Here is an 18473-nt window from a genome sequence, read left to right as displayed (position 1 = left end):
ATGCATTTTATTAGTTAATGAATATTGCAATACAAGTAATGGATAAACAACAAGTACAAGCATGTGTAAAAATAAAGAAAACACACGAGGAGGATATTCTCCGATAAATAAAAGATTCGTGAGTATGATAACCAAAATAATTAAAAATAACCTTGAGAAAGTCATCTTCTTTTTTCTTCGAAAATTTTAATGAAAAAAATAATTTTTAGAGAAGAAGAGAAAGTTGGAGTGATTGAATGTGTTTATGAGATCATATTTATAGGGCAAAAACTAGCCGTTTTGTTACCGTTTGTGACCGTTGGGGTGTACAAAAAAATAAAGGTATGTATTTGTATAATTTTATGGTAATAATATGGTGTATATAATATTAGTCATATTTAAATAGTTATGTATATTATATCATATTATTATAATGATGTGTCATAAGTTATTTTTTTTTAAAAATCTTATAAGCTTTCATATTTGTCGTATCCCTTACCGGGAGTGTGGGATGTCATCTTAACATTCTCCTAGGATTTATAACAAGTTTTCGAAAAATTTATTTTTATTATTTCTAATAATAACATTATATTATATATTAAATATATACACAATAAATAAATAACAGTAAAATGAATATTATTATTTTTGTTACTTTTTTATTCTGTTTGGAGCTTGGAAAAGTATGGAGGACTTTTAGAGCTTCGTGCTGATAACGTGTTGTGAAAAAGTAAAAATTTATGATAAAAAGTAAAAATCTCAAACTCTCAAAATTTACCAAAATACACACTTTATAATATTTTTCTCTCTACTCAATTGTGATTTTCTTCACAAATGAGAGATCTATTTATATGAAATCTTTGCAAATAATCCAAAAATAAAATACATCATTACCTAAATCATCACACACTAATTTTCAATATTTACAACTCTTATTTTCAACATTCTAATATTCAACATTCAAATATTCAATACACACATTTTAAATATTATTTTTCAACACATACAAAGTTTATTCGATTAATTGAGCAATAAACCCAAGGGCCCCTCCCTCTACTTTTAGTTTCTATTATTATTGCTACTATTTTCTTTAAAAAGAGGTCATTATTTTCTGTCATTTGAAGAATGATAATTCAAGAGAGTCGCACTGGCCAGTTTTCACCAATTAATCTATGGGGTAGGGGAATTGTTCATCTTTACCTTCTATTTTGTGTTATTTATGCTATATTGATTATTGAGTACAAATAATAAAAAATAGAGTGTAAATATCAACTTTCTATTTTTAAATGCAAACGTCTAGGTATCGAATTCTCTACCTCAATCTTCTATATTTAAAATTTATGCCATTTTCTTATTCCGTATTTGCCATTTTTAGTAGTCATTCTCAACTTGCAAATGCAATCCTTATTTTAGTTAATTTACAATTTGTTCGATGCAAATTATATTAATAATAAACACATTATTGGAAAGAATACTCCTTTTAATAACTACCTTTGACGTCATGGTCTGGTTTTATGAACCAATTTTTTTTTCTCGGATTACAAAATATTTTGTTTGTTTAATAAAAATGTCATTAAATAATCATACCATAAAAAATTCTTATAAAAACATTTTAAAATTTAAAATTTTAATTTATTCTCTCGAATTTGGGAAAAAAAAATTCTAACACCTAAATCTTTTTAATATGCGTGCCAAAGGTCACTACTTAGCAAGTCCGCTAGTTAACATTGTCATCTTTCTTATCTTGTTTGTTAGCAATTAGATTGGGCCTACTTAAGCTTAAGGAAACAGTTAAATCTATTGGGCCACTGTCCATTGGACGAATAAGGTCCAATCTTTTCATGGGCCCATGATTGGACTCAAAAGCCCGGTCGTTAAATGAACAAAATTCAGTTTCCTTAACCCCCATGGATTCCCGCTCTGGAAATATTCCTCCACCGGCGCCTGAAACGACGACGTCCTCGCCTGAGGAAAAGACATGGGGGGAGAAGGTCTCAGAAGTAGTATTGTCGTTTTACAATTCTCTTCCCAAAAAGGGGAAGCCTCAAGGACGCGAAGTCACTGTTTTGGCGGCGTTTCTTCTCTCCACCGCAACTCAAGGTTTTTATCAGAATCCAAATATCTGATTCATTTTGCTGTTTTTGATCCAAGTGATTTGAATTTTGTGTTTATTTATGTAAACGTTGTTAGAATTACAAGTGGTTGCGTTGGGAACTGGGACGAAATGCGTAGGGCACAAGCGGCGGAGTTTGAATGGCGACGTTGTCAATGATTCTCATGCTGAAGTCATTGCTAGAAGATCTCTTCTCAGGTAGGATTTCAGTTTCTCAAATTGTTCTTTTACTTTAGCCAAATGTTTCTGCATGAAAATGGCGTGCTTTGTATAAAGACTATGATTTTAGATGCACGAGCTGAATAAAATTTAAATTTTAATTATTTTGACGTTAGATGGTGACTAGTTGGGTTCCCTGGTTTTGGTCCGTCACTCTGTATTGACTAATGTGGCTAGTTCAGCTATGCAGCGAAGATGATATATCTGAAGGTATCAGGTCATCTAATTGGTTGCATATATTTTACCAGGTTCTTCTATTCAGAGATTCATCGCCTCATGAAAATTTACAGTAATTATGAGCATAATAACCAAAGCACAGAGTTGCAGAATGACGATATTACCAACTCAGTTTTCCATCTTAACTCAGATGTCCTTGGTCGAGGAAAGTTTAAATTGAAACCATGCTGGAAGTTGCATTTGTACGTATCACAATTGCCATGTAGGTAGTGGATGTCTAAAATTTTGTAGTATTTTCTGGACATGACTTTTATTCTACCTCCAATAAGTTATGTTTCTCTGATACCAGTACAGGTGGGGATGCCTCACTTAATTCTCAGTTGTTCACTTGTTTAAATAATGGTTCATCAAAAGTATCAGAGGTGCAATGCATCGCTTCAGAATGTTCTGACAGCACAATGGTATTACTGATGAATCTTTCCTTGCTAGTTTCCTTTAAATGTCTTCTGGACCGAATTATCGTACTTTTTTACATGTAGCTTTCTTGTTTTCCTTTCTTTGACATGGGTTTTTATAACTATAATTTCCAATGTTTTTAATAATAATAATTTATTTTAAAGATCAGTCTTCAGGTCACTATTCTCAGGTTGCTGGTACTGTTCAGAGGAAGCCTGGCCGAGGAGATACAACTTTGTCAGTAAGTTGCTCTGACAAGATTGCACGGTGGAATGTTGTTGGAGTTCAAGGTTCCTTACTTTTAGATCATGATAAATTATTGGATGTTTTACTAATGTATTAAGCTAGGTGAATTAGTGCCACACTCATGTCTTTAGACACCTCCGGAATGTGATGGTTTGTCTCACTTTGAATATCATGCACCTCATGGAAACTTACGAGGAGAGATCACAACACCATCTGCAGTTACTTGAAGCTTGACTATTTATTTAAAAGCAAATAGCAAGCAAAAAGGTTAATAGTACCCTAAAATTTGACTAATTTGGTGGATTCGCAAATAATAATCCCATTTTGTTCCTTTGATGTTCTTAATGACATGCACCCATTTTGTATTTGAACAGTATGTATCGACAATGTGAATCTTCTACTATTTCTTGAGTGGGAGAGGCGTGAGAAGCAATAACTGAGAGATTGAGCTATTGTACGGTATAAAACCTATGAATTGCAACACCATTACTAGTTATAGTTTTGGTAAATATCAAGCATTTTATCTTGGAATTGATATCGATGTCAAGGTCAGACATTTGGTTCCATGAATTGCAAGTTGATGTAGTTATTGAGTGAGAAATTATCGGGAAAAATAATTGTCTATGTTGATAATATGGGCTAAATGTTCCCCCAGGTGTACCACGTGGATCAAAATATTTAAGTTGTATCAGTTGTGGTTTTTGGTAAAATGGCAAATATTTGATCCCACAAATAGATCAATATTTTTAATTGTCCGTGCTCAATAAGCAAATGGAAATATGCTTTGGAAAATTGTAATAAGCTATGATAAATATCTTCATGTGCAAATTGGTTATTAGTTATGCACTCTCATTGAATTTTTATTTGGATACAGGAGCCCTTCTTTCTTCTTTTCTGGAACCTATTTATATCTCCTCCATAACAGTTGGTATATCCCATTTTGATTCTGAAAATGTTCTTGTGGTCAATCACCTGAGAAGATCTCTGCATGAGCGAATTGTTCCATTGACTAACAAACTGATGAGTCCCTTTCAAGTTAATGAGGTCATAGTTCACAGTTTCCCTCCATGTTGGCTATGCAGCATGACACTGAAGATGAGCAAATGGATCTCATCAAACTCAATTTTCTTTGTAATTGACAGCCACTCCTCTGGATTGCCCCTGTGCCGCCTGAGGAGTTTCAACATTCTGAGACCTGCTCTAGAAACTTTAACTTGCGGGTGGGCTTTTGTGTTAATTATCATTGCTTCATGAGAACTATTGGTTGTGTTCAGTTACTTTATCTGATGTTGCATTCTCCTTTGTTTGCAGTTATTCAGTATGTTGGAATAAATGTGGCTTGCATGAAGTCCTTCTCGGAACCACTGGTAGAAAGCAGGGTACTTCTGCAAAAGGAGCTTTGTATCCTTCTACTGAGTCATCTTTATGCAAGTAAGTTGCTATAATTTACAATCAGTACACCAAAAGCTATTTTACTCGATTGCTCAAAGCTAAAATTCGTTTCTCATACTTGTCAGAGCCATGATTGATTTGCTTCCCTGGTTCACCGTTTTCATTTAGTGAAATTCAGTTTGAAATTCTCTTACTTTGATTGATGCATCATGAAGTGTTTTAGGGTTGGTGCTCTGTCCTCCTATCTTTTCTTGTTTTTTGTTTTCCATGAGTCAACCCCCTTAATCTATGTGTATGAAAGATGAAGACAACCCCTTTGTAACATGAACAGAGATATAACCAAAACCTTACTCCTCCCAAAATCAAATTCTTGGTCACACCAGACCCCAATGATTGGATCTGATGTAGTCTGCTGGGCTTATCTGTATCAGAGCACCTTATTTTTTGCAACATTGGTCGATCATATTATTCAACTAGGAAATCTTTACACTCTTGTCTTTATAGAAGCACTGAAAAGTCTAGTATAGCTTTTTTATTTGTACATTCCACATTGAATTTTTTATGTTCTTAGGAAGCGTTTGTTGGAGTTATTTGTATCACTTGAGCGTGAGATTATATCGGAGTGCTTCATCAGCGAGGTTACTTATCATGAACTCAAGGTGAGTGGCTTGGTTGTCCCCTTTGTTGATATCTATTTTTTAATTTACAGCCACGTGGGTAAATGACATTTTCAATACAGTGCAATGCCGTTAGCTTTTAAAAAGGTTCATATTGGAAGAACTGGCTTTATGGATTTGATCCTGTTTTGCAGGAAAGGGTTGGAGAATACCAAGCAACTTCGAAGGCTTTCAAAGCAAGCCCACATTTTAGAAACTGGATTTTGAAACCCAAAGACTCTGAGGCCTTTTCGTATGAAGGGCATTAAAATGAGGTGCACGATGACTCTACTAAATCGTAATGTCTAGTTGTAATAGGCATCTTTAGGGAAGAAAACAGAAAGTCTTTCATTGTCTATAGTAGCTGTTGCAAGCCATTACAAGAAACACTTGTTTGAAATGCGGGTTTATTAATTCGAAAAATGGTCAATTTGTTAAATCTCATTGTTGATTCGCTATTATACGATTGGAATTTGGACATGTCCCGTCCCGTTCATTTACTTCCAGTTGATTCTGCTAACACATTATTCGTGCCTTCTGGGAAAAACAATTTCTTGCCTTCGATGTGTAAGCCCACTTGATTTCTTTGCTATTCAACGATGCTGAAATGTAAAATTAAATTCATAGATTGAGTAGTTGGCACATGTAGAAACCATTTTATGGCATTGATTAATTGATTTGTGTCGGATATGTACTGTCACGCTCCGAGACCGGGGTTAGTTGACATCGACGTTATTCAACAATCACATAATTGCTAAACAACAAATCTCGTAATACAATATAAACCAAAACCAGTTTATATATCATAAATGCCATAAAAATGGAATCTTCTTTACAATAGTACCTCTGAAAACGATAAAAATATGCGGAAGCGTTTATATCTTAGATTAAAAACTCACAAGAACATATTCTTAATTAAAATTCTTCATGCGTCCACTATCAGTCCAAAAACTGGTGTTCGATTCTTCTTTCTGTTTGCTTCTTCTGATTTATCTGGGGAGGGTAGAATAAGGGGTGAGTATTTTGGGAAATACTCAGCAAGTGGGGGATCGTATCGAGCACAATATAACAACATGCATAAAATTTCGAAATCACATGACTTGCATAACATCCTTCATAACACATGCATAACATTGACTAGCACTGAGATTCATCTACTTTCTATGGTTTACTGACGTCAGCCCCTAATTTTTACTCCTCTAAGGGGGCGAGGCCGTATAGCGGTTATATCCCCCACCGCGTAAGGGTACGGTTAGGATTCCCAACCATATCCAGTCGACTCCTCACAGTGCTCAAAACCGTATGACAAACACAAGAAAGGAGTAGAAGAAGAATGTGTACTCGATCGTATTTTCAAAAAAACCCAAAGAAACATACATAACGAAATTTAATCTTTAAAACAAGCCCACTTACCTTAGACTCGAAGAAAACGTGAAGAACTCGGAAAACATAGTAGAATCATGCAACCGACACGTCGAAAACACAGCAGCATATCTACCGAAAAAAATCAGCCACATCGTAAAATTCTTTGCGCCTAAATGAACCGTTGGATCGGGCTTAAACTTTAACAGTACGTTCATAAGTACGCCAAATAAATTATGAATGGTGGAGATCGGGTTTGGATGTGGTTTTAACCTGTTTATGGACAAAAACCGTAGGTATGTTGAATTCCCACCTAAAATCTAGGCAGTTTTCTTGCGAAGGCTATAAACGAAAAACTAACCGTTGGATTTGGCTGAAATTTGGATATGTTATGCGAAACATACCGAAGCATATTCTGAACGGTGGAGATCGGATTCTGAGTACTCGAGCAAGAGAAACGAATTTCTGAATTGCGAAAGAATTTTGACGACTCGTGCAGAATTTTTTGGGAGGAATTTCGAAAATTAAAGAGCAAAATTTCGAAATTTGTTTGCTAGAATGAGGGGTGAATTTTGAATGAGAGTGTCTTTTTATTTATAGGGGGAGATGAAAATCTTACCATAATTCGATTGATATTCTTTCCAAAATTTGGAGATGCGCCTTCCATTAAATTCGAGATAATCATTCCATAAACATTGATACGCTTCTTTATTGAGAAAATATACCTTGTATGTAATATTGTCTTCCAAATTTGATTGATATACAGCCTTATTTATCGTGTATTTTACACTGGATTTTGAATTCCATGTATTATTTATATTTTCGAATTTATTATAACTCGAAAATAAATTCTTATACATGTCTATATTTAATTAATTACGTGTCCAAAAATTTCTCATATCCCTCCCTCCTTATTAAAAGTTTCGTCCTCGAAACTTGAGTCGGCCTGACTTTCGAAAAGGTAGGGATGTTGCTTGTGCATTTTATCTTCAAACTTCCAAGTAGTTTTCTCTTTCTGTTTGTTTTGACCATTGCATCTTGACGTAAGGAATGATACATTGTCTCAATACTTGGTTCTTGGTGTCCACAATATTGATAGAGACATCTTCATATTTCAGCTCTTCCCCCATGTTACATTTGATCATGAGCAGTTTAATTTTCACAACATGGCTTCAGTTCGAGATGTATTTCCTTATTTTGGACTTGTGGAATACATTATGGATTCTAGACATATCTGGTGGCAATCTTATTCTGTAAGCAAATATGTCAATCTCTCCAGAATTTTGAATAGTCCTACGTACCGAGATTTCACTTTTTCAGCTTTACTGAATCTACTGATTCTTTCATTAGTGAGACCCGTATATAAGTTTTTATTTTTCACCCAATGTGAATTCCATTAGTCTCTTTTTAAGATTAGACTAACTCTTTTGCTGGTCTTATGCAGCCTTGAGTCTGTCTCTGATGATGGACACCTTTCCATTGTCTCTTGGATTAGTTCTAGCCCAGTTATGACTATTTCTTCTATTTTGTCCTAGTACAGTGGTGATCGATAATTTCGTCCATAAAAGGCTTCTAATGGAGTCATTTCAATATTGTTGCGATAACTATTATTATAAGCGAACTCTATCAGTGGTAGATGTTTATTTCAATTACTACCGAAGTCTATAGCACGTGCCCTTATCGAATTCTCTAAATTTTGAATCATTCTCTCTGTTTGGTCATCAGTTTCAGGGTGATAAGCCGTACTAAGAGTAACTTTTTCTCACATGGCTTCTTGAAAGCTCTACCACAAACGTGACACAAATCTTGGATCTCTATCCGAAATTATGATTGTAGGCACTTTATGTAGCCGTAAATGTTATCCATGGATAGAGTAGCCAACTTGTCAATATTATAATTCCTTCAGACGAGTAGAAAGTACACAGATTTTATGAGTCTATCTACGATTATACGTACCCTGTTGTGACTCTGTATTGACTTCGACAATTTTACAACAAAATCCATGAAAATATGTTCTAATTTCCATTCTAGGATTCTAACTGGTTGCAGTAGTCCTTCCAGTCGTTGAAACTCGACTTTCACTTGTTGGCATACTTGTCACTTAAATATAAATTCGGCGACGTCTCTTTTCATTCTGCTTCGCCAAAAACTTTCTTTCAAATCTCTATACATCCTTATAATGACGGAATTTCTCATATTAGTTTTCATAAATAATTTATCATCCCGGGTCAAATATTTCATCTTAAGTCAGAATCTTAACTCAACTTATCTCCGATATGTATATTCCGAAAAATATAGACAAATATTAAGTGTCTCCATAATACAATTCCATAAAAAAAATCGACAAATAGTTCAAGAAAATACGTTGAACGAGATTTTTCAAGAAATTTTCCAAAGTGGAAAGTTTGGACATTGACCCATGGATAGAAAGAGTACGTCGAGAGGATTCCAGAACAGTTGACAGAATTAAATTCTGAGTTTCCTACGAAAAGTTATGAGTTCTACGAAACTTTCCTAAAATAGCACAAATGCGATTTCGGAGGTCTAAATGAAGGAATTTCTCGTTTTCGGACCACGCCTCTAAAAAAAGTTGTAATATTTCTCGTTGGTCGTTCCGAAGGGAGTGCATCAGCCTTTCTCCATAATCTGATAAATTTTTCTTCCCAACTGGATTATGAACCTGGTGGCTCTGATACCACTTAAATGTCACGTCTCGAGACCGGGGTTAGTTGACATCGGCGTTATTCAACAGTCACATAATTGCTAAACAACAAACCTCGTAATACAGTATAAACCAAAACCAGTTTATATATAATAAATGCCATAAAAATGGAATCTTCTTTACAATAGTACCTCTGAAAACGATAAAAATATGCGGAAGCGTTTATATCTTGGATTACAAACTCACAAGAACATATTCTTAATTAAAATTCTTCATGCGTCCACTATCAGTCCAAAAACTGGTGTTCGATTCTTCTTTCTGTATTGCTTCTTCTGATTTATCTGGGGAGGGTAGAATAAGGGGTGAGTATTTTAGGAAATACTCAGCAAATGGGGGATCGTATCGAGCACAATATAACAACATGCATAAAATTTCGAAATCACATGACTTGCATAACATCCTTCATAACACATGCATAACATTGACCAGCACTGAGATTCATCTACTTTTTATGGTTTACTGACGTCAGTCCCTAATTTTTACTCCTCTAAGGGGGCGAGGCCGTATAGCGGTTATATCCCCCACCGCGTAAGGGTACGGTTGGGATTCTCATCCATATCCAGTCGACTCCTCACAGTGCTCAAAACCGTATGACAAACACAAGAAAGGAGTAGAAGAAGAATGTGCACTCGATCGTATTTTCAAAAAAACCCAAAGAAACATACATAACGAAATTTAATCTTTAAAACAAGGCCACTTACCTTAGACTCGAAGAAAACGTGAAGAACTCGGAAAACATAGTTGAATCATGCAACCGACACATCGAAAACGCAGCAGCACATCTACCGAAAAAAATCAGCCACCTTCTTTGCGCCTAAATGAACCGTTGGATCGGGCTTAAACTTTAACAGTACGTTTATAAGTATGCCAAATAAATTACGAATGGTGGAGATCGGGTTTGGTTGTGGTTTTAACCTGTTTATGGACAAAAATCGTAGGTATGTTGAATTCCCACTTAAAATCTAGGCAGTTTTCTTGCGAAGGCTATAAACGAAAAAATAACCGTTGGATTTGGCTGAAATTTGGATATGTTATGCAAAACATACCGAAGCATATTCTGAACGGTGGAGATCGGATTCTGAGTATTCGAGCAAGAGAAACGAATTTCTGAACTTCGAAAGAATTTTGACGACTCGTGCAGAATTTTTTGGAACGAATTTCGAAAATTGAAGAGCAAAATTTCGAAATTTGTTTGCTAGAATGAGGGGTGAATTTTGAATGAGAGTGTCTTCTTATTTATAGGGGGAGATGAAAATCTTACCATAATTCGATTGATATTCTTTCCAAAATTTGGAGATGCTCTTTCCATAAATTCGAGATAATCATTCCATAAACATTGATATGCTTCCTTATTGAGAAAATCTACCTTGTATGTAATATTGCCTTCCAAATTTGATTGATATACAGCCTTATTTATCGTGTATTTTACACTGGATTTTGAATTCCATGTATTATTTATATTTTCGAATTTATTATAACTCGAAAATAAATTCTTATACATGTCTATATTTAATTAATTACGTGTCCAAAAATTTGGGTTCTCACATGTACACGTTGAAAATAATATATACGAGTAGTTTATTAAAAAGCTTACCAATTTTGTGACATAGAAGTACTACTCGAAATTAATGTACATTAATATCCAAAAGAATATTTAATTTCAAAAGATTCTTCTCATCGGAATTCGATATATTTCACCTAGGGATGTAAACAAACCAAACCGTTCGCGAGCTATTCGGAGCTCGGCTCGATTAAAAGCTTGTTTGAGTTCGTTTGTTAATCATATCAAACAAAGCTCAAGCTCGATTTTGAGCTCGACAACTTAATCAAACCAAGCTAAAGTCTAAGCGTATTCGGCTCGTGAGCTCGCAAACATGTTCGTTAATAGGCTCGCGAGCTCGAACTAGGCTCGTTTAGGTGGCTCGTAAGCTCGAGCTAGAGCTTGACTCATTTATTCAGTTGACAAATAAAAATATTAGTACTAATAAAAGTTAAACTTTTATTTCTAATATAAAATTAGTTTATAGATATATTTAATTTTAACAAGCTCGAATCAAGCTCAAATTCGAGCTCAATTGTATGTTTTACGAGCTCGAAAACGAGCCGAGCTCAAGTCAGGCTTGTTAAATATGATAAACGAGCTATTAATAAATCAAGCTCGAGCCCGGCTTGATTAGCATGATAAAAGAGCTTTTAACGAGTCGAACTCGAGCTTTTCACAAGCTTACACTACAACAATAAATGGCTATTGTGACACTTTTTTGTAGACACTTTTAATTAAATGTTGTTACAAATACTTAATAATGACACTTGTAAAAAATTAATAATTTGTAAAATAAAAAAACATATTAGATTAGTTATCATGACATTTTTAATTGATGTCATCTTTATATGGAGGGAAACAATTACTTTTCCCACATCGTAAAAAATCGTTAAAAACTAAAAAATTTCACTATAAATAAGTGTGAGAATATTTGAGTTAGATAAATATTGGAGGAGGGAAAATAATTGTCTCCCTCCATATAAAAAATGACATCAATTAAAAATGTCAGGATAACTAATCTAATATGTTTTTTTATTCTCACATTTATTTTATCTAATTTCTCTCCTCCTATATTTATCCAACCCAAATATTCCCACATTTGTTATTGTCACTATAAATAACATACACGACACTTTTAGTTGTCATTATAAATGATTTTAACTGACATATAAATTTGTCATTGTTACTATAATAACAAGGCATCTATAAATGTATTTAAATATGAGTTTTCCTGACATTTAAAATTGTCATTATATGAATTATTAGTAACACGTATGAAGTTGTCATTAACATTTTATAATGACATTAAAAAATGTCAGTAAGTTTAAGACGACATTGGAATAGATGACATTTGTTGGAGGTGTCACTAAAACTTAAATGCCACTAAATATTGAATATGATGACATTTATGAATGTCATCATAAGCATTTTTTCTTGTAGTGTTAGTAATTTCAAGACAAGTCGAATTCTAGCATGATGATAAAAGCTCGAATAAAGCTCGAGCTTGAGCTCGAGCTCTATCAATCTTAAACGAGTCAAACTCAAGCCAGATGATAAAAGCTCGAATCAAGTTCGAGCTCGAGCTTGAGCTTGAATTAATCTTAAACGAGCCAAGCTCAATTCTCAAACCTGATAATGTTCGACTTAGTTTGGATCATTTACATCCTTTCACCTATTTATTTACAAATAACAATTAACAAAAAAACTTGATTAGATCTACTTCTTGTCCTCGGAGTTGACAGATTCAGCTCTCAGAAAATCACACCACATGTTAAGTTAGTCATGATTTCTGATTGGATAACACAAAGTCAAAACCAAAATCCCTTTTTTTCTGTTTAGCGAATATGATTAGCCAGAATAGGACACGAAAGGCTCGAACAACAGCAGCCTTCTTTCTTGGAATCTTGATCTTCGTTGCCTTCATCACTCAATGGATTGATATTGTAAGTAATTTTTTGGGTCCGAGTTCTGAATTGATATTTCATGATTTTTAACAATCCCATTTCAATATTTATCTAGTCGATAATCAAAAGATCATTACAAAAGAAATTTCTCCAAGACTCATCACCACACGTATATCAGACAGAATTCGACTGTTCTCTCAAATGTTCAGAAATTTCGGTACCCGTGGCGGAGAATGTAAGCACTTCATCAACAGAATCGTGCCCTGAATACTTCAGATGGATTCATGAAGATTTAAGACCATGGAAAGCTACCGGAATTACAGAAAAAATGGTGGAAAAAGCTAAAGAAGTGGCGCATATTAGGATAATTATACTGAATGGGAGGGTTTACATGGAGAAGTATAAAGAAGTTTTTCAGACAAGAGATGTTATTACAATTTGGGGGATTTTACAGCTTCTTAGGCTGTATCCCGGAAGGCTGCCGGACTTGGATTTGATGTTCGAATGTAATGATAGGCCGGTTATTAAAAAACGCAACTACATAAAAAGACCAAATGCTTTAATCCCTCCATTGTTCCATTATTGTAGCGATGATCTGAGCTTTGATATCGTTTTTCCAGATTGGTCCTTTTGGGGTTGGTAAAAAAATTTCTTTGCACATTCTTTTAGCTTGAATTTTGCATGAGAATAGTTAAAGGGAAAAATGAATGCCTTTGTATATATACTTTTGCAGGCCAGAGGTTAATATCAGGCCTTGGGAAATATTGAAAGAGGATCTGAAAGTTGGCAACAAAATATCAAATGGATGGATAGAGAACCATATGCTTATTGGAAAGGAAACATCAGGATGGGTGCAGCAAGGCAAGATTTGTTAAAATGCAATGCTACCGATGAACAGGATTGGAAAGCTCGAATCTTCAACTTGGTATGCTCATATATATATATATTTGAATAGAGAAAATGTTTTTGGAGAAATATTGTTTATTCAAATTTTTCGAATAACGCCACACTAAAAAAAATAACTTTAAAAATGTCAATAACAAACAAGTTGAAAGAAATGCTTCTTTAGGACTTCTGATTGAAATATATAATATTTTATACATGTTTTTGTCTATTCTTGAAAGATTTGTTAGACTTTATTTCTTGAAAATGAAGTGCCACCTACTCAATAGTTGAATTTGAATGATTTTGCATGAGACTGGGACAAACTTATATTACATAGTTAATGTTGTTTAGTTTACAGGAATGGGGACAGGAGAAGAAACAAAAGTTCAGCGGTGCAGATTTAGCAAGCCAATGCACTTACAGGCATACATCAGTTTGATTTTATCAGATTGAATTATTCAAATGATTATAATTTCTTTCATGTTAATTCTATTTTCAACATGTTTTTTATATAAATTTCGATTCGGACGACGCAGATACAAGATTTACGTCGAAGGAGTTTCGTGGTCGGTCAGCGAAAAGTATATATTAGCATGTGATTCCATGAGTTTGATCATTAGTCCACAGTATTACGACTTCTTCACAAGAAGTCTGCTTCCCACAGTTCATTACTGGCCTATTAACAAAAATAACAAGTGTGGATCCATTAAATTTGCAGTAGAATGGGGCAACAAGTACACAGACAAGGTAATATATATTTTATTGCCCTAATTATGAGGATTTATATTTTTAATCATTTGTGTATGTGATTTATATTTTAGTCCTAAAGCAATTTCACAAAATAAATTAAAACTTCTTATAATTTAATATTTAGTTTATTATTTATTATGTTTTACTCAATATAACATCATATATAAGATATATACACAGACACACTCACACAGACTATAATTTTAATCTTTTTAATTAACTGCATGTATTCGATCATTAATTTCTGTGATTTCTATATATAATAATTTGTTGAATTGGGAGATATTGGTGAAAGAAATACCATTTACGTGAAAATATTAAATTGAAGAATTGAAAATCATTACTTGACTAAAATCAGTAATCGCATAAATTGAAAATTAAAATTATCTACTAAAATCACATTTTGCCATCTAGCAACAAATTTTCCAATACAAAATCTTGAGAAATCTCGAAGATTTAATTTCTGGTTTATGGAATTTTAATTCTTTTCTTTATCCATCATTTCTATATTGCTATATCAGGCACAAGAGATCGGGAAATCGGGGAGTGATTATGTTCAAGAAAATCTGAAAATGAAGTATGTTTATGACTACATTTTCCATCTCTTGAATGAATACTCAAAGCTTGTGAAATATAAGCCTTCTGTCCCCGAAGGGGCCGTCGAAGTATGCTCGGAAACATTTTTTTGTTCCGTCCGAGGATTGAGAAGGAGATTTAGGAAAGAGTCAATGGTGACAAGTGCTGCAGTCTCACGTCCATGCACATTGCCTCCTTCCTTTGATCCTGCGGGGCTTCGAGCTCTTCGTGATCGAAAAGGAAATTTGGAAAAGCAAGCTGTGCTGTGGGAACAAAACGTAAGGAGCGGATTTATTTGAAGATTTTGTTTCCTTTTGCTTGGTTGGATTGTGGTTAAATTTTTTTTATTATTACTGAATGGGATTTCTGCTGTGAAAATTCAGTGAAATTTGAACTCCCATGCTAGGTAAGCTAATAGATATTGCTTTTTTATACCATTTTTCTTCATCAAGTTTGTTTGTTTGTTTGTTTTTTTTTTTTTTTTTTTTCAGAAAGTAGTAATTTTAATCTGGAGCTATATATGTATTCTATGGTTTTAAAATTAGTGTGGAAAATTTGCTACCAATTGTAAGTTTTATATAAAAATAATCCTCCTTCCTAAGAAAATAGAAATAATGATAAGAAGACCTTTATCGGGAAGAAAATCATATAGTGCGACGATATTTGTAAAGTTAATAATAAAAAATTAAATTAAACAATAAATATATATATTTTTTGCATAAATGTGTATATTTCACTTATCATATGGTATATAAAATTAATATAGAGTTAATTACGTTGACTTCCCTTGTGGTTTATCACAATAAAAGAGATCCCTAAATAAATGAGAAAATAACAACAATCTTTTTACATTTTTTACATACATACGTGTTACCACCTACAACTAAAACTTAATAAAAAGTTTTACACAAAAAATCTTGTGAGACGTCTCACGGATCAATTTCGTGGGTCGAATATATTATTTGGGTCATCAATGAAAAAGTATTACTTTTTATGCTAAAAGTATTAATTTTTTATTGTGAATATCTGTAGGGTTTACTCGTCTCACAGATAAAAATTCGTGACCGTCTCACAAGAGACTTACTCAAAATTTTATTATTTAAAAATATCTAAAAACATTCCAAATTTACCTTTTGGTAATATTACTCATACAAATTATAGTTTATAATGTTTTCATAATTATTTTCTTGAGAAGTTTTGGTGTTTTTAATATTCCAAAATTTTTTATTTAATAAAAAATGTATTTAATCCAAAAACTCTAAACATTCAAAACATACACTTTTATTAATATTACTCTACAAATTGTAATTTTTAATATTTTCAAATTTATTTTTTCTTCAACTAATTTATTTTTATTCATCTAATATTTTATTTTAAAATATGAAAATGTAATGGTTTTTTCGTTATTTTTTGTCTAAGTTTTTTTATTTTAATTTGATTATATACATAATCATAATTATAAAATACTAAATTGAATTTTTAAATATTTTATTAATTTTATTTTAGTAATAATTTTTAATTTTAAAATATTAAATGGTTTTTTATTATTTAATTTTATTGTATATATAATTTAATCGACACTATTATCATACGGATAAAAATAATTAAGGTGCAATCAAATTTGCTAGCAATTTGAATGCCAATTTGTCGACTACTAAAATTTTTATTAAATCTTAAAAATTATGAAAATTTCTTAAGAAATTGTAGAAATTTTTAAATTTTTTTATTAATTTTTTTTTTGATGAAGGGATTAATATGTATTATATGTTGTATATGCTGGCTGTTTGTATACATTAAGCTACAAGCAGAACTCAGTACACAAGATAAAAGAATCACAGAAAAAAGCAATTAACATATGAATATCCTTCCAAAAAACCTCAAATTCAAATATTACTTAAAAATTCGTTTTTTTTCCCAAAAAAAAAAAAGAAGAGAGAAAACAAGGAAGAATGGGTGATGTATGGAAGAGGGCCGGGCTTAGTAAGCTCTTTCGTTGAAGATATCCAAGCTCATTTCACTGGGATCGGTTGCCTGTAACTCGACCTGAATACCGTCTAATTCTCTCTTGAATCTGTCTTTTGAACTTGCATACAACATCTTTGTTCTCACCCTAGCTATATCTGGAGACCTGCATTATATTATATTGTAGCCACAAAAATTTTAATTTAAAAAACCACTTTATCCACCAGATTTATTCAACACATATTTGATCATCTATATATGTGTCCATATGGTATAGAACGTGCTGTTCATCTAAAATGTGGGGTTCATATGCTTGATATTGGAGTTGAATTGTGGGAAAAAGTTGAGCAATTTAATTTATAGGTAAAAAACATTCGAAAATATCTTGATGAATAATGTATAGATCAGAAAATATCAAATGTGTGTGTGTATATGTACGAGTACTGACCATGCAACGAAAAAAATCTTGCTTTTATGAATATTTTCATCGGTAGTGAAATCGTAGTCGAAAACAGCGTATCGGCACTCATCGGCGGGCAAGCTTTCGGTGAAATCTTGGTGTGTTTCATCATGGCTACCGATCTTTTCTAGGGTGACTTGTTGGACAGTGTCATCAATCTTGAACACTAAGTATCTGTGGTTTCTTTTCGCTTTTAGCTCCAAGAATCTGAGCTTGCACTCATCATTCACAGCAATTCCAGATGCTGCATTTGCCTGCCCGGCCGGCCAGAAAATTGCATGGATTGGCTTAAAATATTAGGGGCCGGGCAAAGAATTAAAGTAATAAAAAAGAATCCCATATGTAATATCATCCAAGAAAAATAAATTGTTTTCCAAGTTAAATTTTAGGCATTTTTTCTCGAAATCTATAGATCGTACGTCGTCTAGCTCCTGCCATGCAAATTCTACGCATCAAGAATGTTAGATCAAGGAGAAGAGTATATAAATCCCATCTCATCAAAGTTTACATGTACAACACAAACAAAACTTTAGGATCTAAATAATTGTGAGGTCGCTTTCAAATATATTACACATGATATTTATTAATTAAAAATCGACATACCATTTTGTGAAGAAACTAAGCTTGATCAGAACGATGAAAATGGACAAAGGGAATGGAGAAGAAGAGAAAACAATAACAATAAAAAAAGAAGGATCCTTGATTTTTGGTATAGTTTATGGAGGAGTGGGAGAAAATTTCAAAGGGTTGAGAGATTTTTCAGGGTGCTTTTAGGAAAAATTAAAGGAAACATAATTCCCGTTTGAGGTTGATTATTAATCACATGCAATAAAGTGTTTACTCTAAAAAAATTCATTAATTTCCCTCGAAAATTCATTAATTAGACTTTTAAAAGGAAAATTAAAATATTGAGATAATGATATTTATACTCCACTATTTGGCAAAAACTTTTGTGAGACGGTCTCACGTGTCATATTTTGTAAAACGGATCTCTTATTTTGTTCATCTATGAAAAATTATTACTTTTTATGCTAAGTATTACTTTTTATTGTGAATATCGATAGGGTTGAC

General features: G+C 33.0%; 3 protein-coding genes across 3 annotated transcripts; 2 read left to right on the top strand and 1 right to left on the bottom strand.

Annotated features, from left to right (window-relative positions):
- The first annotated feature begins 1868 nt into the window (after positions 1-1868).
- Positions 1869-5894, top strand: LOC140814821 (tRNA-specific adenosine deaminase TAD1). The gene is given in 11 exon segments (XM_073173912.1): positions 1869-2079; positions 2170-2290; positions 2560-2750; positions 2843-2949; positions 3135-3234; positions 4065-4234; positions 4333-4386; positions 4388-4410; positions 4502-4621; positions 5154-5241; positions 5394-5894. Coding segments are annotated over 11 exon segments (1281 nt in total). The 5' UTR covers positions 1869-1886; the 3' UTR covers positions 5508-5894.
- Positions 5895-12566: 6672 nt separating this feature from the next.
- On the top strand, positions 12567-15436 carry LOC140814143 (uncharacterized). Its single transcript, XM_073173025.1, is given in 7 exon segments — positions 12567-12808; positions 12885-13408; positions 13503-13561; positions 13564-13694; positions 14013-14077; positions 14191-14401; positions 14926-15436. Coding segments are annotated over 7 exon segments (1443 nt in total). The 5' UTR covers positions 12567-12709; the 3' UTR covers positions 15280-15436.
- A 1370-nt stretch (positions 15437-16806) lies between these two features.
- On the bottom strand, positions 16807-18149 carry LOC140814491 (actin-depolymerizing factor 7-like). Its single transcript, XM_073173500.1, has 3 exons — positions 18006-18149; positions 17391-17656; positions 16807-17108 (listed from the first exon to the last, which is right to left on the bottom strand). Exons 1-3 carry the CDS (start codon positions 18006-18008, stop codon positions 16958-16960), a joined length of 420 nt encoding a protein of 139 aa, XP_073029601.1. The 5' UTR covers positions 18009-18149; the 3' UTR covers positions 16807-16957.
- Positions 18150-18473: the final 324 nt, after the last annotated feature.

The sequence above is a fragment of the Primulina eburnea genome, chromosome 15 (assembly GCF_022965805.1).
Source record: "Primulina eburnea isolate SZY01 chromosome 15, ASM2296580v1, whole genome shotgun sequence".
NCBI classification, from domain to species: Eukaryota; Viridiplantae; Streptophyta; class Magnoliopsida; order Lamiales; family Gesneriaceae; genus Primulina; species Primulina eburnea.
This window is presented reverse-complemented; position numbering and strand designations above follow the sequence as displayed.

Coding starts and splice junctions, on each gene's coding strand:
- LOC140814491 (XM_073173500.1), bottom strand. Junction 17,109..17,390: donor AAGATTTTTTTCGTTGCATG/GTCAGTACTCGT, acceptor AATATAATGCAG/GTCTCCAGATATAGCTAGGG.